Genomic DNA, 22,418 nt, shown 5'->3' with positions numbered 1-22,418 from the left:
GTTTCTTTTAATGAAACTATATTTCCTGTCATCCATTAGTGTCATCTAAGGTATACTGTATACTAATGCTGGGTGATTAATTTTCTCTGCAGTGAACCGTGTTCCTCTATTATCAGATAAAACTCTTCAATTGAACCTTGAATACATATTTTCTAGTTCAGTGTTTAGTTGCATGTTGCTTTGAATCGTTGTTTTGGTCAGCAGAAGTTCATGAAATTTTAACTTGATGTGCAATGAATTATTTATTACTTACTTTACCTACTTTTCATTCAAAATCACAGACTGTTTGGTCATGAAAATCCATCGCTCAAAATGTGTATGAACGCTGAATAATAATTATACTATTTAAAGCTTTGAACAGAGGAGTAGTGAGTGTGTGTGAAATGGTGGACCAGTTTAGCCTGAAGTGCATACGTCTACAAGCTACTATGTAATGCAACAGAACAGAGAAAAAGTTCAGGCTTCCTCTTCTGGCAGTTGCTGTGAAGGGCTCTTAAAATAACTATTTATACCGGCTTAGAGGGAGCTTACAGGCTGAGTGCAAAAGTTCTCTGACAACAGGGAAGCAGGAGTGGCACCATAAAGGGCAGGAGGAGCGAATGTAGGCGAGAATATCTATACGTAAAGCACTGCATTGTGGAGGAAAATACATTTAGACTTTCCTGTCGAGTGTTTGATTAACAACGAGTCAGGCCATGACTTCCGTGAATGAGTCACGGTCTGACTTCGATGAACTCAATGAAGGGCGGTTATTACCATCGAACGCCAGCTGTGCCATTTAGAGTACTGTACTCGTTGAAAGTTAATGCTAACGTCATCACAGCTCAGTAGATGACTTGAATGGCTTGAATGAAGTTTTAATCACTATGTCTGTAGTCCAACAATTGTTTCATTGAATAACTGCCTCCTAGCACATGCTTGTTTCATTGATTGGTGTGTGTTGCGCCCAATAATTGATTCTTTGAGACATATCTTAGATCTGTAACATTTTGAAATAGGCAAAACAAGAACATTTCATCCCAATAAAATGCGTCTGTGTTGCATTTTGTTTGTAATTTAGAAGGAATCAATCTATTTTGAATTAAAATAGCTGTACATTTTTAGTTGAATGCATCATATTGCACACAAATAAGTACTGTTTACTAGTTTTTTTAGTCAAGACCACCTAAACTGAGACCATGTCATGACCAAGACCAGAGATTATCAAGACTGAGACAAGACCAAGACTTTGAGGGGTTGAGACCAAATAAAGTCAAGTCAAGTCAGGACCAAGACCAAGGCAGGGTGAGACAGAGTCAAGACCAAGACCAGACCAGTGCAAGTCCCACAGCAAGTGTATCATGAACAATGTCTTGATTAACTAATAAAAAGGCATTGCAGAGGTGAATTTTTCCTTTTTTCTGTTTTCCATAAGCAATCACAATAATGATGTTAGCAAATAAATCAGACAATGCACAGGCAATTTAGTGATATCCCTGCAGTTGTGGTCTTGACCAGTCGATTCCGAGACAAGACCTTCAAAAAGCATCTGGAGATCGGTCTCGAGAACAAGACCAATCTCAAGTATTAAACACTGCTGTTTACATAACTTAAAACGAATCTCCTAATCCTAGTCACTGGCAGCTTTAAATGCACCTGGTTTGTCTGAAAGCAGATTTGTGCAAAATTTCCTGAAGTGAACTGTAACCGTTGTAGATTAATATGTATATGTACAAAAGTACAAGAATACACTGTTTAATCATACTGCATAGAAACACTCTGATCTACTGATAGAAACAAACTGAAGCATAGACCCCTTTGTTTGTGACTGTTCATATTCTAACTCTCAGTCTCTTTCCTCCTCTGTTTCTTGTTCTCCAGGATCACGTTTTGCCACCTTCCCTTTCAGAGTAAATGGCTATACGTGGGGACGGAGCGCGGGAACACACACATCGTCAACATCGAGTCCTTCGTTTTGTCTGGATACGTCATCATGTGGAACAAGGCCATAGAACTGTAAGTAGTCCGCAATGATTTTCAATGTGATCATGACGATGCTGGTGGTGTGAATGGCAGTGGGTCAGGCAGTCAGATGGTAGCTAAATATCGGGGGGCAATCAGTAAATTGTACGCAGTCCTAATGCATTGTTTTCCCTAAAATAAGATTTGAAGAAAACACCTGTCAACAACTTAATTGGTATTACAAGCAGGTTCGGATGTCTCAAGAGCAGTGATCTCTTTGAAAGCTAAACTCCTGTCAAACTCATTTCATGGTTCAAATCTTACACGTGTTGAGAAATGTTTCATCACAAATACCGCTCTACCCCGCCGTCACCTTTGATGTTTGATCAACAGATTCATGTATCAGCTAGTCAGACTAGGTTTAGTTGTTGGTGTTATTTTTAAACTCAACAACTGGTGAGTTTTTCCAAATTAGCTGTGAATTTTCATTGATCAGAGAGTGATGAGAGAATCACATGGATTTCATTGTTACAGCTGTAGCTTTAGGTGAAAATGTGGATGGTATTTTGTAATAACGGCTAAAATAACATGTCTGCCTCCCTTCCTCCACTTCAAATAGCCTAAACACACACACACAGTGAAATAAATGCCTTGTATTCAAAATGATTGGGTTGTTGGCGAATCGATTTTGTGCTCGTAATGTTAAGGTGCGCCCATTCCTCATGTGTATTCATACATTGTTGTTCAGCCACATTTAAGTAAACAAACTGACCTTGCTGTTATGGAAAGAGGATTTTACGCTCTTCAACCGTCTCACAAAGAATGATAGGCATCTCCGGTGCTCTCAGAATAAGGCGGTCTTGTAACAGGAGAGACTTCAGAGATAAGGTCTAATGTATACTTTGCCAGTGCCATATTGCTTTGCTCTGGCTTTATACTTTCGATACTGATTTAACAGGATGTGCTATCAGTGTCTATGGATGAGATGTTACGTATCCCCCTGTATATGTCCTTTTTATCAGTTGATAATCTATATGTAGCCCGCTCTCCCATTTTAGGCTGCAGTAGCTTCTCATTAGTGGAGTGGTATTTAAGATATTTAAATATTGGATGGACTTATTTATATTGTTTTGATACAAATTATGTATTATTCTTACGTACATTTTTGATATTATTATATGGACGTGGTTACTGATGTAATGTCACAAATAGCGTGTTATATATTTACTTTACTTTCTTTTCTCTTTTTATTATTATATGATGTATGATTAGGAACCCTGCCTTCATGCAGCTTATTGTCCCCTGCCCATTTTTCCAGCCTCTGCTGAATCAGTTCCTAATCAGGGGAGGTTCTTTTTAAAGGTCCCATATTCTATAAGGTGACATTTTCATGTCTTTTATATTATAAAGCAGGTTTAAGTGCTGTATAAATACTGTGAAAGTATAAAAACGCTCAATCCATGGAGAAATGCACACAGCCTGTATTCAGAAACTGTGCATTTGAAACGAGTGGTCAGGATTTATGTAATTTTGTGATGTCACAATTCTACAATATTTAGACCATTTCACAGTTTTAAACGTACATATGTGTCTGAATGTATCCCAGTTTATTTCCAGTTGCAGTGTATGTGAATGACATTATCGGATAGGAAGTAAACATGGACCCAAGCTGTTGCTTGGCAACGCAATTCCATTGAAATTCTGTTGAAATGCACTAAAATGGAGCGTTTCAGACAGAGGGTAAATACAGGCATATTCAGGCAGACCGTATGAGGAAAATAAATTTTTTTTGAACATTACATCATGTAAACATGTTCTGGTAGAAACACAAAATACAAGTATGAACCTGAAAATGAGCACGATATGGGACCTTTAAGAGAATATGAGCCTCTGATCTGTTTGACTCTGACGCACTTGGCATTGAGACGTTAGTCTTGTAATAAAGTTTGTTGCCTTACATCCGTGGGCTCCAGTATACTTTGGACATAATCCCTGAAGTCTCTCCTGTTACAAGATTGACCTAGCTGTTACTTGTTAGATTGAACCTTGCTCAGTGTTGAACTTCATAACTTGGTGCTGTTGCTATAGCAAACTGAGCTATTTGGACTTTCCCTGTCAGGCTAAACGATGGTCATTGTATTTTATATGATATGTATATTAAAAACAATGAAACAAACTTGATAATGAATCAACTTCCCTATAGTTTTAAGAAAACACATGAATGAGCTGTTAAGATGAATACATTTCACAGTGCGTCATAAGGTGACTATGAAGAAAAAGATTGCATCAACAGCCTTGATCCTTCCATTGTGATAACGTTCCCAGTTGGCAGTAAGCATTCACAATGTTATATAACGCCTCACGTTTGGGCGTAATATTACTTATCAGTCAACAGAAGCCTTTATTAATTTGTTGACGTGTACTTTTGTGTGTTGCGTGTGTTGACTGTGATGCTGACATATGCTGCAGATTGACAACTTCAAGTGCCATAAAGTCCACAAATGGCGCTCAGTTGCATTGTATGCCCGTTTGTTTCTCTTGGTTTCACCCACCTACGCGCCGTTCTTCTGGTGTTACCCTGACAAGTCCCCTGCTGCAGTGTCAGTCACAAGTCACTCTCGTACCAGGCCATCGTGTTGCCTTGTGACAGCCCAAACTATAGTGAGCAGTCATAACACCGATGTGTATGTGTGGGAGGGCTGTCTGCCAATCATCGCTAAAGTCTCCGAGGCTGAGACAGTGGATGGGATTTTAACAGGATATTTGGTTTGTTGATTTCTCACCACAGAGTCAACAGTTTCAAATTTCCTCTTTTTTTTGCACATCACATATCAGAACTTTCTTCAGTCTTAAAGTGCATGAAATAAAATTGTTTTGATGTGTAAATAAGTAATTACTGGATGAACAAATAATACTTTACCCCACATAATTCTACAGTAAAATGATTTCCCACAGTGAGTGCCTCCCCTCACCTCATAAAATACTATTACACATTTATGAAATATAACATTAAACTTAATTGGAAAGGAGCCAAGGGGCTCTATATCTTACAGCAAAGACCACACACTTAATTTATTAATTCAAACCTTCATCTAGTAACTAAATTGATTCCAAGATGAGATGCGTATAGCAATCTGCCTGATTCAAGTGACAATGATTGATCAGTCCCATTGTACATTAGTTTCCTGGTAATTAACAGATGAATTGACAAGTTGCTCCCAATGGGCAGGCCAGCACCTTAAATGGCAGCTCCACCACCATCGGTGTATGAATATGTGTGTGAATGAGAGGCAAATTGTAAACCGGTAAGGTAGAAAGGCGTTATTTAACTACAGTACCATTTACCAATTTTTGTCTTTTTTGTCCTCCCACCTCCACTAACCAGTTTCCTGGGGGAACCCCTGGGGTACGCACGATGCTACACGTCCTGCTCTTGTCTGTCTTCACACAGCAAGAAGTTCAACTCCCTGTTAACACCTAGTTCTATGTTCTTAGAGCTACAAAGAAACCCAGGATACTTATTATTGTGACTATCGAGAAAAGTCAGTAGAATATCAACAGTATAGTTTACGTTGTATCTTTGCTTGTAAGGTGTTCAGATTGTTTTTTATTCCACCTCTTTACAATTGTAAACATTCATTAGCTGTGTCCAGTCAGAGAGAGACAGGCCTGAGCAGTTGGGTGCTGCGTCAGCCCTCGTTGGAGGGGGATATGTTGGCGGATGTTGAGCAATATAGGAAACCACTTTCTAATTCGACAAAGCAAAAGGCTAAATAATGTTCTTTTGTTTAATAAAGAAAGAAAGTAGAAATAAGTAGCCAACTAGTGTAAAATAACACCGTGGGATGGTTTTCCTCAGGTCCTCCCCAATTTTTTTGAGCCACCAGCCACCACTGATATGTTCAGAAAGGACAGGCAGACATGCATTGAGAAAATAAAATACCTTTTGGATTCTACATAATCAGATAGAGATGGCGTGATGCACATATAAGCAAATGGAAGAATATGGGTAGTAATGCTGTTCTGATTAAAGTGCGTAGAGCACACAACCATCTCCACAATAGGTTTCTCTACACTCTACTTTAGCATAATTTATTCTCTATTTCCTAACCGTCAGCACTCCGCACCTTTCTGAAGTGGAGTTCACGGGAAGTTGAACTAGCAGAGAATAAATCTTCTCTCATCAACACACAAAGCGACGGGGGAGTTTCATAGTTTGGCTGGGGACATGAATATAGGCATGAGGGGGGACTTTCTGTTGTTCCTGCGGTGGAACGTCGAGCGAGCAAAGGAGAACTCATCTACTCTTTTCCACCGTGTACAAACATCAGAGTGAGTCACACTTGTGATGTGTTTACACTTGTGTGTGTGCATTTGTGTTCTCACGGTGTTTGTTTGTGTAAATACAAGCCAAAGTGTGCTCTCTTGAAAATAATCTGTTATAGCAACGATTCAACTGGGGCCCAAACAAGAGGGCCGGGCTCTCATTGAAATTCAAATGGGGTTGCAACATATTTAATACATAATTTCATCTTCAGGAAATTCATTCGAAAATGAGATGCGAAAGAAATGATATGCACGGAGAAACGCAGTACACGCTCTGCTTCAGTTCATAGATCCCTGTGATGAGCAGGATTTTGTTTACGCCTGGCATCATGTCAGCTGTAATCAACATTGGCATGTTTGGCCGTTTCTGTTATTAAGATTGTAAAATAAGCAATGAGCTTTCAGCGTCCTCCCAGTCCCTCAATTTATTTTTGTAAAAGGAACAAGCAAGTCTTAAAATGCAAAGGACATGCTCCAGAAATACGTGGGAACAGAAAGATATGGCAACAGAAGCACTGTCTCCTAAAAATATAACACTAATTTGCGAATTCCAAAAACATTCGAATGTTGCCTGGTTTTACGCTTTGCTGGTGTTATCAACATAAAAAGGAAACATAACATCACATTAAATGTAAATTAACCCAACAAATAGAGTGAAAGCCCAACTGTAGAAGCTGTGAATGGTTCCCACTATATGAGGGACAACCCCCATATTCACCAGCCTGTGCCGTTTAGGTTTAAGGGCTTGACCGATGTGGCCGGCAGAGTTGAAGTCACTATGGAGACAAAGTCATGAAAACCACAGTTACCTGTCTCAATGTCACGTCCTCAGGCTGGAGAAAACTTAACACCTTGAAGAAAGGTTTTCAGTGTTTCTAAACCCTGTAAGAGGGTAATTTAAGACTTATTCAAGGCTCATCTTAAGCGTAACCTGAATTCTTATTGATATTTAGTCCATTATCAGATCTCATAGTCTCCTTTTCTTTTGGAAAATGAATACCTGTGCCTCTAATTGTGTTTTGGGGACATTCAAGGTCCATGGGGAGGCAGGGATAATAACCATATTAGTAATCACTACCCAGAAAACCTGTTTGGAGGAATTAGTCTGTTTCTATCGTACATCAGGGGGAGAAAAGAGTGATAAAAAAAAACAAACGCAGGGAGATAATGACAATAACGTCACCCCTCTGATAGACTAGACTCCACATAATGCAGCAATGTTATTTACTATCCACTTTCATACTTGGATGGTGGATAATAGACCCAATTTATTTGTGTTAACTGATGTGGACTATATGAAACACCTGCCATAGTTAATGTTGTGATTTATCAGATAATCAGTTCATACTTTTAGGTGCTCTACAGAACACAAACACCAGACAAAGCTAAGAGGCACAATCGTTTTTTTTCTCTCTCTCTGTCTCTTCAGGAACTATGTCTTGTAAGCGTGATGTGCTGCCAATCGTCAAAATACATTTTGTGATTCATTGAGTCCGAAAGAGGAGGGAATGAAATTCTCTTTTGATGAATGTATATTAGAGATTAGGTCTGGAAAAGGATGGAAAATGAAGGAGGGGAACCTCATCTTGTAGTGCTCTGTAGTGGTATATTGTTGACTGTTCTACCAAAGGAAAACATGAATACGAATATGAAGCTATATTTTAGGATTACACACAAAATAAAAAATTAAAATATGACGTTCTTGCAACAGAGGACAGCATTAGAGAAAAATGCTCAAAGGAGAAGCTTGTTGAGGGTAGACTTTGAGCTGAATAGATGTTGAGGAATCTTTCTAAACCAAAGAAGAGGCCTCTAATTGGGATGCAGCTCACTGTCTTGAAACCTAAATGTTAGAAAACAGTTAAATAGCTAGAACTCACCATCAACAACTCCAACAATTGGATGAATTCACACCAACTTCGTAAACTGAGACAGCAAGGTCAGAAAATGTCTTAACCAATGTATGTCAGCTAATTTATTTGTGTAATTAGCTGGCAAGTCCGTACAGTATTGAAAAATACCATGAGTTGAAGCGTTGTGACTATTAGGGCTGATAATATCGCATCACGTAACTTCCGTACTTATATTACGCCAATTCTGTAGTCATTTTAACCCAAACTACAATCTTTCCTAAACCTAAGTAGTCAGTACTAGTTTATTGTGAAGGCAGAAGTTATTTTGAAAAGACTATATGCATGCAACGTGCGGAAATTGAGACGTGTTTCTGGACATTCGTAGGAAAACGCACGAAAAATGAGGATTAACTTTTTCGTAAGGTACCATTCAAACCGTTGTATGAGGATACGATGACAGACTATTTCATATTTGACTCTCCAGTAGGTACAGACTGTTGGACCAAAAGGGGAAAGGACAAAGCACAGAAGAGTAAATGGATATACAACCGCATCATACTTTTTGTGCGTTTGGCCATCGCTCAGATATTTCATTTGACATTTCAGTTTACCTCTCTGATAGATTCAAACATTTCATGTCCTTCATGTCCCCGCAGCTGACTTGTTATTTCCTGCCCTGCCTCCCTCCTTTTCATCCGTCGTGTTGATTATTTACTCTTTTCTAACGGTGATGGTGTTGCCATGGCTCCGCTGGTCCTGCCGGAGCTCAAGGTGTCTTTGCATTTGTGTTTGTGATCTCAACAGCCTTGGTTAGTCAATCTCCGGATGACTGCGATGAAAGACATTCCTGATTTTCTCTTTCCGTGTCACCGTCTTCGGAAGGTCTTTAAAGCATAATCGATTTGCGTCTTTGTTCTCAACTCTCTATTTCGTTCATTTTCTGCCTCATACAGTAAGCTGTTCATTCTAGTGTTGTACCTGTTCATCAAGACTGGAGCCTTTTCCAGCATGCACTGGACAAAAGACAACCTTATTTCCACTCCAGATCCTCTGAGGCAGAGTTTCTTTGCAGTTGGTGTTTTTTGGCACCGTCCTCAAGATGATCTGGAAACGTCATTGCCTAACAAGCACAGGGACACCATTGCCTTTATTGAAAGCTTTTAGACTGGCTTTCTGCCCTGAAACCACAGCACTTCAGCAAAGTGTTATACAGTATTATACAGTATTATAGTGGAGCAATCTCTCATTAGAAATACAATCAGTGATGTCAATTAGTATTTTCTTGAACAGAACCAATCCCCATCTTTAAGAGATGTAAGAGTTATGTTCAGCAATATAACCTCACAGCGTCTGAGAATATATTGCTGTACCAAACATTGGCAAACACTGTTCATCAGTGTATTAATTAATATTTTTTGCTGAAAACATTTTTGCTTTGTGAGCATTTCAAAGGCCAGCCTTGTCAGCTGAAAGCCAAACTTTATCAGGAGTCACTAAGTCAGGCAGGAAACTCTCCTCAGCTCACATATTTCTCTGCACAGTGTGAGGGCTTTCTTCAGTCAAAGGAAATGGCCTTCCACATACAATAGCGAACCTTGGCCCACAGTCACAGCCCAAAATTCAATAACTGCTTTGAACCTTTCCTCTCAAACACATTAACAACTTGTTTTTATACTAATAAACTCAAAAAGAAGTTGGTGTCATGCATGGCGCGGTTTGTCCGTATGTGTGTGTGTGTGCTGGGGGCTTTGTTGTACAACAAAAAGGTCCAGGGTCAAAAGTGCATATGCGTGTTATATCAGAAATTGTATTTCAGCTTACTGTATTATTTGTTCTGGATGGCTGCTGTCGCAAGATTAGCTCTTGGCATTCACCCATTGTGGCACTTCACTGATTGGACAGGTGTTGTGTATTGCGAATGGTTGGTTGATATCTTGGCTTATTACTACTTTAACTGCTGAATAGAATGAATTGTATTGAGAGCTTGCTGTGGTTTTGTGTTTTTATCGGCTACCAGCAGCAGCAATAACTGAACGGGCCCATCTGAACGTGTCAATCACACTTCCTTGCCTCCTGCTGGTACTGCACCTTCATACGCGTGCAATATTTACGCCTCGGCGAGGCAAAACGTGACACTGACACGCTATTCTCTGGAGGATAGTTACACGCTGTGGCGTGATACCGGGTTGGCTAAGCGTCATGATTGTGGCTGCTACAGGGAAGTTCACCGGTGACCAAGTGTCTCTTGTTGGGCTCTGATATGCAGTAGGGCTGCACAATTCTGGCCAAATCATGATTATTTTTGATCAATATGAGATCACAATTATTTATCATGATTATTCATTGATTTTAGGGACAAAATATTTGTATTACAACAGAGAGCAGATGAGCAAAACAAGTATTATATAGTATATTTATACTCTTTTACTGGACTGGACTGCAGCCGCAACATTCTGGAAAGTTTTTCACAGGCGACCGCAGCGCCGACGCTGTACAGCGGCATGACAGCGCCCCAAAAGTAGCTCCAAAACATCTCAATTGCCCCCTGGTAGCTGGCTGTTAGTTTAGAAAGCGCCTGATTTGATATGCAGCTGAGTTTTCTATGAGCGAAGCATTTTAAATGTCAATATCGCAGTCGATCATGTTCATTTAATTGTGGGAAGCCAAACTCATGATCATAATTAATATTTGATTAATTGTACAGCGCTAATATGCAGTGGACGATGGCAATGCACTTCATTTTACAGCTTGTTGGTTGGGAGAACATCTCATCACTAACCCGTGACATCCCCTTCTTTTCTGTGTTTAACTTGTCTTTGTCCCAATATTGACAGACGATGTGGCTCTCTGAGTTTAACAAAATATTCATCGTCTTGGTTGATTTTGTCGGTGAAAAATCAAATCCAGCAACGTGCTATGTTTTCCTCTTGGTCAGGATAATATGGCAGTCAAAGCTAGAACAGGTTGTAACCTTGACATGGTGGTAATGTTTAGGTGTTGAGCAGGCTCTGAAATGTAGAACGATTTAGAATTGTAAACACAGTCAGTGGTACCAGACAGTAGAAATATGGAATATATCATATAACCTTAATCCCTGACTATTTTTAATTTAGGAATTGCTTTTTAAAAATAGTATTTCTTAATATAAAGAAAACATATGTGCCATGCATGGAGGCAGGTGACCTGAAATTCTTACATGCAACACACAGTATTTGCCCTGTATTTGCAGGTGGCGGGTGTTAATTTCATTCCCTGGTCTTGAGTAAGCGGATTAGGATTGACTTTACATAATATAAAACAGAAGGGGGTTCTTGCTGGGTTTCAAGGGCGAAAAGGAGTGGAGCTCTTTGTGCAGCTCTTAATGATCCCCGCGTGTAGCCTAATGTCCTAATGTGCCACACAGATATTTCAAAGAAAAGAAAAAGGTATGCTGTCCTGTAAATCGCTAGACTTTTTTTTATATAGTCAATATGGCCGTTAATATTACAGGATTCCGGCTACATAGAACAAAAAACGAACTGGTTTTAAATGAAGATGTGGTCTAAAAAATAAAATAATATCCTGGTCGGTCTGAATTCCACTTTTGTCAAATTCAAAATAGTGTTTTTTGGCTCGTAGGGCTGTAGCCTACTGAATAATTTAAAGCTTCATTCATTACGTTGACATTCACATTCTTATTAATACCTCACCGAAACACTGCGTTCAGTCCACCTTCTCTTTCCCTTCTCTGTCTCTCTCAAACACAGACACACACTGGCGAGGCGGCGCTCCTCGTCTCTGTAATTGTCTCAGTCCGAAGTCCAAAAGTCAAAATGTATTGAGAAAAAACACAGATGTAATCCGTATTCATGTCATCACTGTAGTGTAGTGATGTAGTTGTAGTGTAGTTTCTTCTATATGGTGCCTATAAATGTCACACTTCTTAGCAGCGAGTTAGCTGGATACATAGTTAGACAGAATTTATAGATAAAGATGCATTTACATACGACATAATTACATAGCGGTGGTGTTAGTGTAATTAGCATATGGCCTTAACAGCCAATTATGACTTGTATATTAAAGTAAAACCCTTTACCCTCTGTCTTCTTACACTATTGTGTCACTGCGTTACTGCTGCTGTCTTTTTCACCGCTCTCTCATGTTTCCCTCTCATCACAGATGTACTAAAACTCATCCAGGACCTGTGGTTCATTTGAGTGACAGCCCAAAGGATGAAGGCAAGGTGAGTAGGCAGATAAAAGAAACACCAGAAACACCTCCTGGTTCTCCTCTCGGACCAATGTCACCAAAATCTCTCCTTTCTCCCCACTTCTCTGCCTCTAGTTAAATCTCTGCCTTCTTTTCTCTGTCGCATATCTGTCCTCCGGCCTCCCCTCTGTTCCTTTTTCTGTGTCTTTCATTCTCTCTTTCTTTCTATCTTTTCTGTCTAATGAGTCACCTCTCACTCTGGCTAACAGAAAGAGAGCCATTATCTATACAATATCCATGTTCTATACCCATGTTGGTAATATCCTTTGAGGAGAGCAGAGTTTTTTGGGGTCAAGCTGCTGCTGCAGTCAAATTGGTTGGAAAAGTGGTAGGTGGAGGTTGCTGTAAAAGAGAGGTCATTGATTTTCCCCAATGGATTTCGCTGCCTCTGTGTGAAACCAGACTTGACAAGCTGTGAAGACATAAAAACGAGACAAAAGGGTACAGCCGCTGTCGCACACTGCCATCATTCACTGCAAGGAAAGACAAAGTGTGCTGCAAGTGACAAAAAAAACAGCAAACTTTGAGGTATTAATGTAAAAAGTAGGAACTTCACCTTTAGGTTGCCGTAGCCAGGATGCAGAGAGAGGGGACAGGTGTGGTTATATTTCTCAAAGCTTTTGCATTTGTGCTTAATTTCCTCTCCATGTTGTGATAAGTAAATAGCCTACAGTACCAGCCTCCTAATTATGAATAAGAAAGTAAGTCTGGCAGCAAATAGACCTTAATGCTAAGAAAATGAATTAGAGACACCCATGCTCCACAATAAACTGTACAATTTTGTTTTTTTTTCAGATATATTTCCATCCCAAAAATTGCTTAATGGTCTTTTCCCTCTGAAAAGACATTATGAGTCAGCATTCACAATACCAGGAACCTGGAAATGGCTCACCTAAACTTAATGCAGGCATTAGTAATTATGAGAAAATTAGCTTGTTTCTTATGCTTCTAACTGCAAGTGCACCACAAGATCACATCATGATTACACAAATGCTTTTTGCAGCCAATAGCTGTTTACCGTTTAAATATGAAGACATTGCAGATTTATTCTTTGCATGTCAAAGTAGCTCTGCATCCACATACCTTTGAGGATATGTACGCGCGTGCATTTGTTGACAGGTCGTCTTGGTGTGAACATGACTGTCGGTGTTACTAATGTAAAGCTTTAGGGTTGCAAGATTTATGAGAGGCAGTTCACAGCCACCTCACTTGCCCTCTACTTCCCGTCTTCCGATTTGAGATGTCACAGTCTTCCCACTCAGCGGGAGAGCTGTTTTCTTCTCTCTCTCTCTTAAAGCCTGTACTCCTCCAGCATCACTCCCCATCTCCTCTGATCTGAGATCAGATTGGGTCGACTTTGCTCTCACCTCTTATCCTGTGTGTGTGTGTGTGTAATGGTGTTGTAGTGTGTGGGTGTGTTTGTGAGGTTGTTTTTATTGTAAGTGCATGTGGGAGCTGCGTGTTCATGGATGCATGTTTTCTTCCACAGTGTATTATGTAGAAGTATGTCACTAATGTGGGTGAGAAGGCATGGGCAGGGGATTGTGTGTGTGTGTGTGTTAATGAAAGTGTTTTGCATAATCTATGTACTTTTGTGCATGTGTACTGTATAAATTCAATAAATCTACATGTGTCAGCTGTTTAAATCTAAAATGAAATAGAGATGCCAGCATATCTGAAACCTTAAAGGTGGATTGGCAATCCGATAAGTCATTGCTCCACTTTGTGCATAATGGTAGTTAGATTTGCAAGAGTAGACAGCATCAATATAGCAGGACGTAGTTTTATGAATTGACCTTGTTTAGCCTCCCAAGTCTTACCTCTGCAACTCCTTTGACATCTCCTGCTACATGCTCTGTAAATCACAGGCAGAAAACAAACCCATACAGGTGGTGAAGTAAATAATTGCTCAGAAATCATGCCTCCCAATCTCCACTAATCACAAAACTCACAAGCAGACAAGCTGTGAATCTTTGCCATCTGAATAAGCACGCTTTCACAAGGCAAGATTTAGTCTGTTTTAATCGTACTTTGGTGCAGTTTGTTTGGGCAGTTGTGAACGCAGTAATGGTACTCGGATGTGGACCAAAACAACTCGTCCCAGACCGCTTGCAAGAGGTGGTCTCGGACAGTTTCCGATCAAAGCAAAACGCAGGATGCCTGCGTGGGCATTTGTTGAGATCAACACAGGTAAACAACAGGTTAACATGAGTGGGAGAGGACGGACCCGGAGTTCTGCAGAAGTCCGATGTTTTGCTTGACATCTGGGCTGAAGAGAGCATACAGAATATTATAAATAAAGTCCACAAAAATAATGAGTCATTTGAGATAAACTGGAGGAGAAGGGATTTGTGTGCAGAGTTGATCAGTGCCGAGTCAAAGTGAAAAAACTTTGAAAGCAATATTTCGAAGAAAGTGGCAGCTCTCAAGAAGAAAAAGATAAATTTGTTCCTTCGTACACGCCCTCATCAACTTAATTCTTTTATTTGGTCCGCTTTAATTTGTGCACTGTGAAACCGAACCAGACTGACTAGAAAACAAACCAAAGGTATCAATTTCTCTCTGATTCGTACAAGCCAAAGGGGCTATGGCCTATGAAAACGCCCGAAGAGAACTAAAGAATGAAGGCTTCCCTTCATTACAGCAAAGAGTGCAGTTATGTCAGTTACGTTGGTACTGTTGGTGTAGGCTGTGCTGGAAAATATCTGTCATCACTTCCTTATTGTCCATTCCTTGTCACTCCCCCTCCACAGCTGCTTATAGGGTTTGAGAGCGGGACGATCATACAATGGGACCTCCGAGGCAAGAAGGCCGACTTCAGAATCTACTACGATGAGGTGAGCTCCACATTGCACTCCTGCATCAAGAAACTTAACAACTGAAGCAAAAACGCTGTCAGATGGAACAGTTTTGTTTCTAATCCATGTCACTCTGACATTCGTACATTTTCAGTTGCTTTTTTAGGGTCATGATATCCGTAAAGATTCAGATTTCAGCAATCTCTGTGGGGATCCCTCGTTAAAGCAGCAGGAAGTAGGCTAAAAGAATGTGGAGAAATTGAGAGTAATAAGTAGAAAACAGGAAATTACAAAAATGAGCCATGTTCACACAGAGGGGGGGACATTATTGAAAACTGACAAACCTCTTATGACACCAATGTTCTGTGGAAATATATAAAGAGCTGTTTCATATCTGTCTTTGCCTTTTCCAGGAAATTATGAGATTTGTAAGACGTTGTAGTAATTACTAGTACCATAAATACCCTGCAGAACACAGTGGTTCATGCATTTAATCATTAACAAAATAGAAAGTACAGCCATAGACTGAATATTAGAAGTGGACGAAGTCACTATGACGTCACCCATTGGTTTGTGGACTGCCATTTTGAAGCCTCTAGTTCGACATTTTGGTCTTTGCCATCTTGTTTTTTTGCAACCAGAAGTGACACAAAGTTGTGAGACGAAAACACGGTCAACACCCAGACCGGACAACGCCGTGGTAGTGACCTGTCAATCACAAGGTAGCCACGCCCTAAAGCATCCCCTGCTTTATGGTCTATTTGACTCTAAATGGGACCATAATTTACTAAATGAACATCATGCTGTATTGAAGAAGACTTGAAACCTGCGATTGAGACCATAAACTCATGTTTACAATGCTTACTGAGGTAATAAATCAAGTGAGAAGTTGGGTAGTTTTCTCATAGACATCTATACTTTTTGCAACCAGAGGAGTTGCCCCCTGCTGGCTATTAGAAAGAATGCAAGTTTAAGGCACTTCAGCATTGGCTTCACTTTTCAGACCCTGAGTTGCCCCACTGAATACAGCCGATATCTTCAAGAGAACTGTTTCAGTTTAAATAGAAAAGGAAAAAGGTGCTTTAACAGCCTCCGCCTGATCTTTTCATCTTCCTCCCATCACTTCTCCCATTCAGTGACAGAAATTAGTCTCCCAATATTTTGAATCTCAACAAAATGGAGGAAAATTTCCGTCTTTCAACGGCATCAACTTTCCCTATTTTCAACACAAGGTGTCTTCGTCATCAAGTGCTGTATTCCTACGCTCGTCTTCCTGCCAACCAATTACTGCTTTTTGAACAAGAAGCAGTAATTGGAGGAGCCAGGCGTGCTCATACCGGTCCAAGCTGCTTCTTCTGACAGCTCGCACAGCACTGTCAGCTCAAACAGGTGCAGACTCCAATGCCTGTTGCCATTTCACCCAGTTAGCAGTGGAGCGTAACATGAGGGAGTGTTCTTGTGCTGTTCTCGCCGTTAGGTGGCCATTTGACAAGGTGTGTGTACTAGTTACCATGTAAAGTTAATATTAATAGTAAGATATATTTTCAGTTAAAGATAGAGGTCCATTACCATCATGTTTTTTCAGCAGTTGACAGATTTACAGGTGCGATGAAGGTCAGCGATGCATTACCTGTTATTCCCATTATCAGCGATACAAGTCATCTTAATTAGATTACACAGTGTAATGGCCTCAAATGGGTCAACTTTGTCATATATACAGTATGTATTTGCACATTATATCCAAGGTCAATTTGAGAATATCCATTACATGCACACACACAGAGACACAATCACTCTATAACACGCACACTCTTATTTAATCTGCTTTTTTTTTTAACCCCTGTGGCCTCGAAACCAATAGACGTTTTCACCTCGTGGCACTTATCCTCTGCGTCCGCTGCCATCTCTCATCTCCTGTCCCATCTCCTGTGAACAGTCACATCCTGCTCACATTCATTAATGTGGTTTCATGTGCATCACCTCCAGCAAAGCATGGCATCTCTGTCTCACACCTCTTCAGCCGAGAACAAAATAAAAAAAACAACACCAGCAGTTACATTTCACAGACAAAAGGATGGAAGCACTGAATTATAGCCACTCTTACTGATGTAAATTGAAACCTTTATACTTGTGCTTTTCTATTTTGCTTCTGTTATATTGTACACCTTTTATTTTCTTCAAAAGCACTGCATTAAATTCCCGCATATACAATATGTGAAGGAAAGAAACTGTATGTAGCAACTGTTTTAGCTCAGTTACGGAGGTTTCATGCAACCTATGACCTTGTCAGACATGTGAATGTTCCATGTACTTTAATTAACACAAATAATAGCCACTATTACTGTAGCTAATTAGAACAACATTGACTTGACTTGACCTTTAACCTTGTGTGGAAACACTTATGGAAAATGCCAGCCGTGCAGTTTTCATCCTTTTATCCAAGGTGCTTGGGGCGGTTGCACTCCTGTCGCACCTGCCGTTACTAGGCAACCAAAACATGTGCGCTGCGATAGCAAGATGATGATGATGATGATGAAGTTGCGGTTATTTAGCAGTAAGCTTCACTGACTAAACTAAACCAAGTCAAACCAAAGATAAATTGATTTCCAGCACCGTAAATCCCTCACAGTAGCTGCTCAATTTCTCTGTGTCAATTCAGCTGACCTTTCAACCAGATGTTTTGAAGCTCTTGGACGGAAAGGGTTAAGCAAGTAAAATAATCCATGGGACAGACCGTAAAGTATTTACCGTGGACTGATACTGTATTAACGGAAGAAATAAAAGATATATGTCAGCTGTGATTGGTTGTTCCTCGTCACATGACATGCGTTACCTGCTGCAGCGTTTCAAAAGTTGAATTATTTTTATCTCGGGATGCAGCCGTCGTGCTGGAATCGCTCTCGTTTTTGAGCGTGCCTTTCGTGCGTCTACATTAACAACAATGGATTAAAGGGTGCAAAAAACGCGGCAAGTGAACGACCCTTAAACTCTTCCGCATTTCCGAGAAAACGTGACTTAGGCTGCATCCTATTTGTGAAATACTGCAAGCCGGCACACACTGGAATGACACCAGCAAATCATGAAAGGTTCATTAAGAACAATATGTATCTTCTGAGGTCGAGTTTTCACATCAGAGTGTAGATGCAAACTGACTGTGGTAGCCACAACAGTTATTGCCCTCCCAGCATTCCCTTTTTGATGACCTCTGTGCCTTTGACACGAACAGCTGTGAATGATGTTTTGACGGAGCTCCTAAAGAATACACTAGATAAGTTTATATGTAGAAGGTATGTTAAAGAAATCTCCAGTAAGGGCAAGAATTACATTATTATGTAATATGTATTTTGTTTTTGTAGATTTTCTGCTTATTTTTCAATTAAATGGTATGAAAGTAAAGCGACATATCAGTCATATGGATGAAGTATATTCAGAGTATTTATTGTTTATTGTTTGATTGGGTTCATAACCCAGAGCTACAGACACAAAGTCTGGGAGAAATAGAAGCCGTGTGTAAATATTACACTGTTGGAACTCCATCTCCAAATGCTAATCGGTGCTAATCGGTGCTCATGTGGTCCTCGCTCCTGTGGTGTGCTGCAGAGACGGTGGAAATCATCTCAGTTGTTACCTGCCGTGACAGCAACACTGGGATTGTTGTCACCTTATGAGTCTGTGTATGTATCATCATTTCAAAATGTGGTCCTGGAGACACCTACTGTAGCGGGAACTGCCACAGAGGAGGTTTTGAATACTGTGCTTCAACTAAAGATTATTTTCATTGTCAATTAATCTGTTGATTATTTTCTTGATTAATCGATTAGTTGTTTGGTCTATAAAATGTCAGAAAATGGTGAAAAAAATGTCGATCAGTGTTTCCCAAACCCCAAGAAGACGTCCTCAAATGTCTTGTTTTGTCCACAACTCAAAGATATTTAGTTTACTGTCATAGAGGAGTAAAGAAACCAGAAAATATTCACATTTAAGAAGCTGGAATCAGCTGGTAGAGCTCAACAGGTTGTTGGTCAGGCGCATGTTTTTGTTACTGTATTTGGATAAAAGCATCAATTACAATCCATCCATTTTTACCTTTATCTCTTAATGGAAATGAAGAAAGATTCTGAAACTAATCTCAAACATTTTGACATATGGTAGAGTATTTGGTATGATTGTAATAATACATTCCCTCTGTCTCATTGGTTCAGGCCATCCATTCAGTCGGCTGGCATCATGAAGGGAAGCAGTTCATGTGCAGTCACTCAGACGGCAGCCTGTCGATGTGGAACCTCCGAAACACCACCAAGCCATTCCAGGTCACCTTTCCTCACGGTGAGACACACACACACACACACACACACACACACACACACAGGATGCTTTTTTTAAAAATTACTAAACAAAATGAAATATTGATAATCCCATGCTGGGTAAACGGGGTCCTTTGGGCTGTTAGCTGCTGTAATACAGCAGACAGATATTGGACATGCTTCAGCATAAACCTCATGGATTTCATGTAGAGTTGGGAATCACCAGAGAACCCACGATACGATATTATCACGATACCTAAGTCATGATACGATCTTATTGCAATTTTAAACATTTTGCAATATGTTGAATATTGCGATAAGATATATTGCGATTTATTACCTTTTTTCATCTGCAAATTATGCAGTTTGTCAACATCTGTTTTATCTAATAAGATACAGTTTTCACTCTATTCATCTCCCAGTTTTCAGTCACATATCTTGAGGTCAGAGGTCAAGGGACCCCTTTGAAAATAGCCATGCCAGTTTTTCCTCACCAAAATTAGGGTAACTTTGGATCATTATTGTGGGATTGTTAAGAGGTTAATAGTTTATGTAATAAAAGATTGATACTTGACGTCTGTGTATCAATACAATATTGCCACGCAAATTATCGTGATACCATACGGTATCGTATTTTTCCCCCACCCCTAATTTCATGTATTTATGGTAGAATTAATTAATTCTTCAAGTTTTCTATGGGATGACTTTCAAACAGTTACAGGACATGTAGGCAGAAAATAACTCCAGCTTCATGTTTGTTTTAGTTCTGAGTTGTAAAATTTCATTTTGTTTTTGTTTTATGAAAGAAATACAAATTTGTTAGATCAGTAAATTTTACGGAAAGGCATCTTCTGTAAATTAAAACATCACATAGCAGTGTGACCTTAAGATACTGTGTGCAAAATACTCCAGCAGTGTCAGCTGTAAGATGAAACTAGTTGGTAAAAGTGCTATATTTAACAGAAAAGTTTATTTAACTTAACATGGCAGATGCACAAGCGCTTCAATGTGAATATAACAGTCACCAACTCTGTATTATTCAAACTGAGCTCATTGCCAGGTGTCTGCACATTTAAAATGCATGAATCTGAAAATGACAGTCATTGTGATGTGTGATGTTTGTCATCGCCACTTTAGATTATTTGGCTGTCAGGTAAGGCTGTTGAATGACTCCCACGCCACATCTAACTCTAGGTTCTCTTCCTCTGACGAGTCCTCCTCCTGTTTCTCTCTATACTCCGGTGTGGTTTGTGCTCTGGCAGGGCATCCCGACCTTGTCACATCTATGGTGATGAATAGTCCCATCCTGTGGGCTGTGATCTCAGGCAACATCACAAAAACAGGAAGGCAAGAGGGAAGGACGTGGGCGATGAATGACAGGGCAGCAGGCCTGAAGATGTGGTTAAATGCCATCAGATGGGTTATGTGCCAGATATTTGTCAGATTTTTTTTGGGTATTACACAGGGCGAGAGTGAAGGGAAGGGGAAGGAAGAGGACAGAGCTGAAAATGACTGGAAGTGAACGGAGAATATGAAAAAGGAGAAGAGTAAATATGTCAGTCTCCCTCCGTTCGAGTAAATAAATGAACTTACTCTGTTCCAAGAAAGATAAATGAACTGATTCTGGCACCGTAAGCCAATCATCACATCTGTGGTGATTTGCTATCCTATTTAAATGCCAGAGTGCTCACATTCACTTAGTATCGTTGCGTTTGCTTGCTGGCTGCTGATGTCACTGGTTGTTCTATCTGTTGTGCTCAGATGTCTTGCTCTGAACCGGAGGAAGACAGGAGGCCTGCTGTCCACCTCGACCTGAGCTTGAACCTGCTATAGGAGATAAAATAAATGTATTATCATGAACTGCACTGACAATGCAGTAGCAATGCAGAGAAAGACGTTAGACATAGCAAACATCCAGCCTTACGTCCCTTTTTTTGTATTATATAGTTACAGAAATATTTCTGTTTTGTTTTCATCTTGACAATAAATCAGCAGCATTATTTTTAATTGATTTAATGAATCATCATACAGTGACGTCTGTACTCTACAGCATTTTGGCATAGCCTAACCGGAGATAGAGAGTCTGTGTATCATTCAGAGTTTGATATTAGTGTACATATAATTAAGGATTTATTGGTTCTAGAGCTCAAACGATTAATTGATTAGTTAGACTATTAAACTAAAATTTACTAGACATTTGAGGAGGTCATCTTCTGCTTTGGGAAACAACATTTTTCACCATTTTCTGACATTTTATAGACCAAACAACTAATCGATTAATCGACAATTAATATTGTTAATCGTTAATGCAGCCCTAATTGGTTCCAAGACATTATGAAAAACATTATGCTGTAGGGGAGAGCGTCCCAGGAGTACAGATGAGTAAAACTGTATAACTGTGTTTATGCGATGTGACTTAAACGTACTAGATGAAAATGAAAAAGCCTTCACCAGAAAGTAATCCAAATTGGCAAAATCTGGCATGAACAATGTTGTTACTAGAGGCAATATATAGTCCAAGAACAGCTGGACATAATATGCTCTGAGATCCATGTCAATCCAATTGCATTGCTAGGCAACAGCTTGGGTCCATGTTTACTTCCTGTCAGCTGATGTCATTCACATACACTATAACAGGAAATAAACTGAGGCACCATCCAAAATCGCATTCTATGCACTTTATCGTTCAACATACTTTTACGTGAATAAACAGTAGTATCTAGTGTCTCCTCCTTGCCGGTTGGAGACGTGTAACCATGGTAACCCGTGCCAACCTCATGCAACCAAAAGTCTAAAACTAATCTTAAATATATTATATTACGTCTAGCGAAGTGAAATCTTATACTTACACTTAAATTGAAGCGTTATTGATGTTACAGAGTTGTCTGTCAACGTCCGTTATGGACGTTGTTGTCAAAATGGCATTGCATTGTGAGATTTTTATGCCG

General features: G+C 39.8%; 1 protein-coding gene across 10 annotated transcripts in view; it reads left to right on the top strand.

The window, feature by feature from the left end:
• The window catches only part of stxbp5l (syntaxin binding protein 5-like), a 169,959-nt gene that overhangs the window by 86,067 nt on the left and 61,474 nt on the right, over positions 1-22,418 (top strand). For all 10 annotated transcript variants that reach the window (XM_037788943.1, XM_037788952.1, XM_037788950.1 and 7 more), the window contains exons 5-8: positions 1,861-1,995; positions 12,279-12,342; positions 15,122-15,205; positions 19,369-19,492. In XM_037788943.1, coding sequence (XP_037644871.1) covers positions 1,861-1,995; positions 12,279-12,342; positions 15,122-15,205; positions 19,369-19,492 — 407 coding nt within the window. The remainder of the gene's footprint in view (positions 1-1,860; positions 1,996-12,278; positions 12,343-15,121; positions 15,206-19,368; positions 19,493-22,418) is intronic.

Source organism: Sebastes umbrosus, chromosome 13, assembly GCF_015220745.1.
Source record: "Sebastes umbrosus isolate fSebUmb1 chromosome 13, fSebUmb1.pri, whole genome shotgun sequence".
NCBI classification, from domain to species: Eukaryota; Metazoa; Chordata; class Actinopteri; order Perciformes; family Sebastidae; genus Sebastes; species Sebastes umbrosus.
This window is presented reverse-complemented; position numbering and strand designations above follow the sequence as displayed.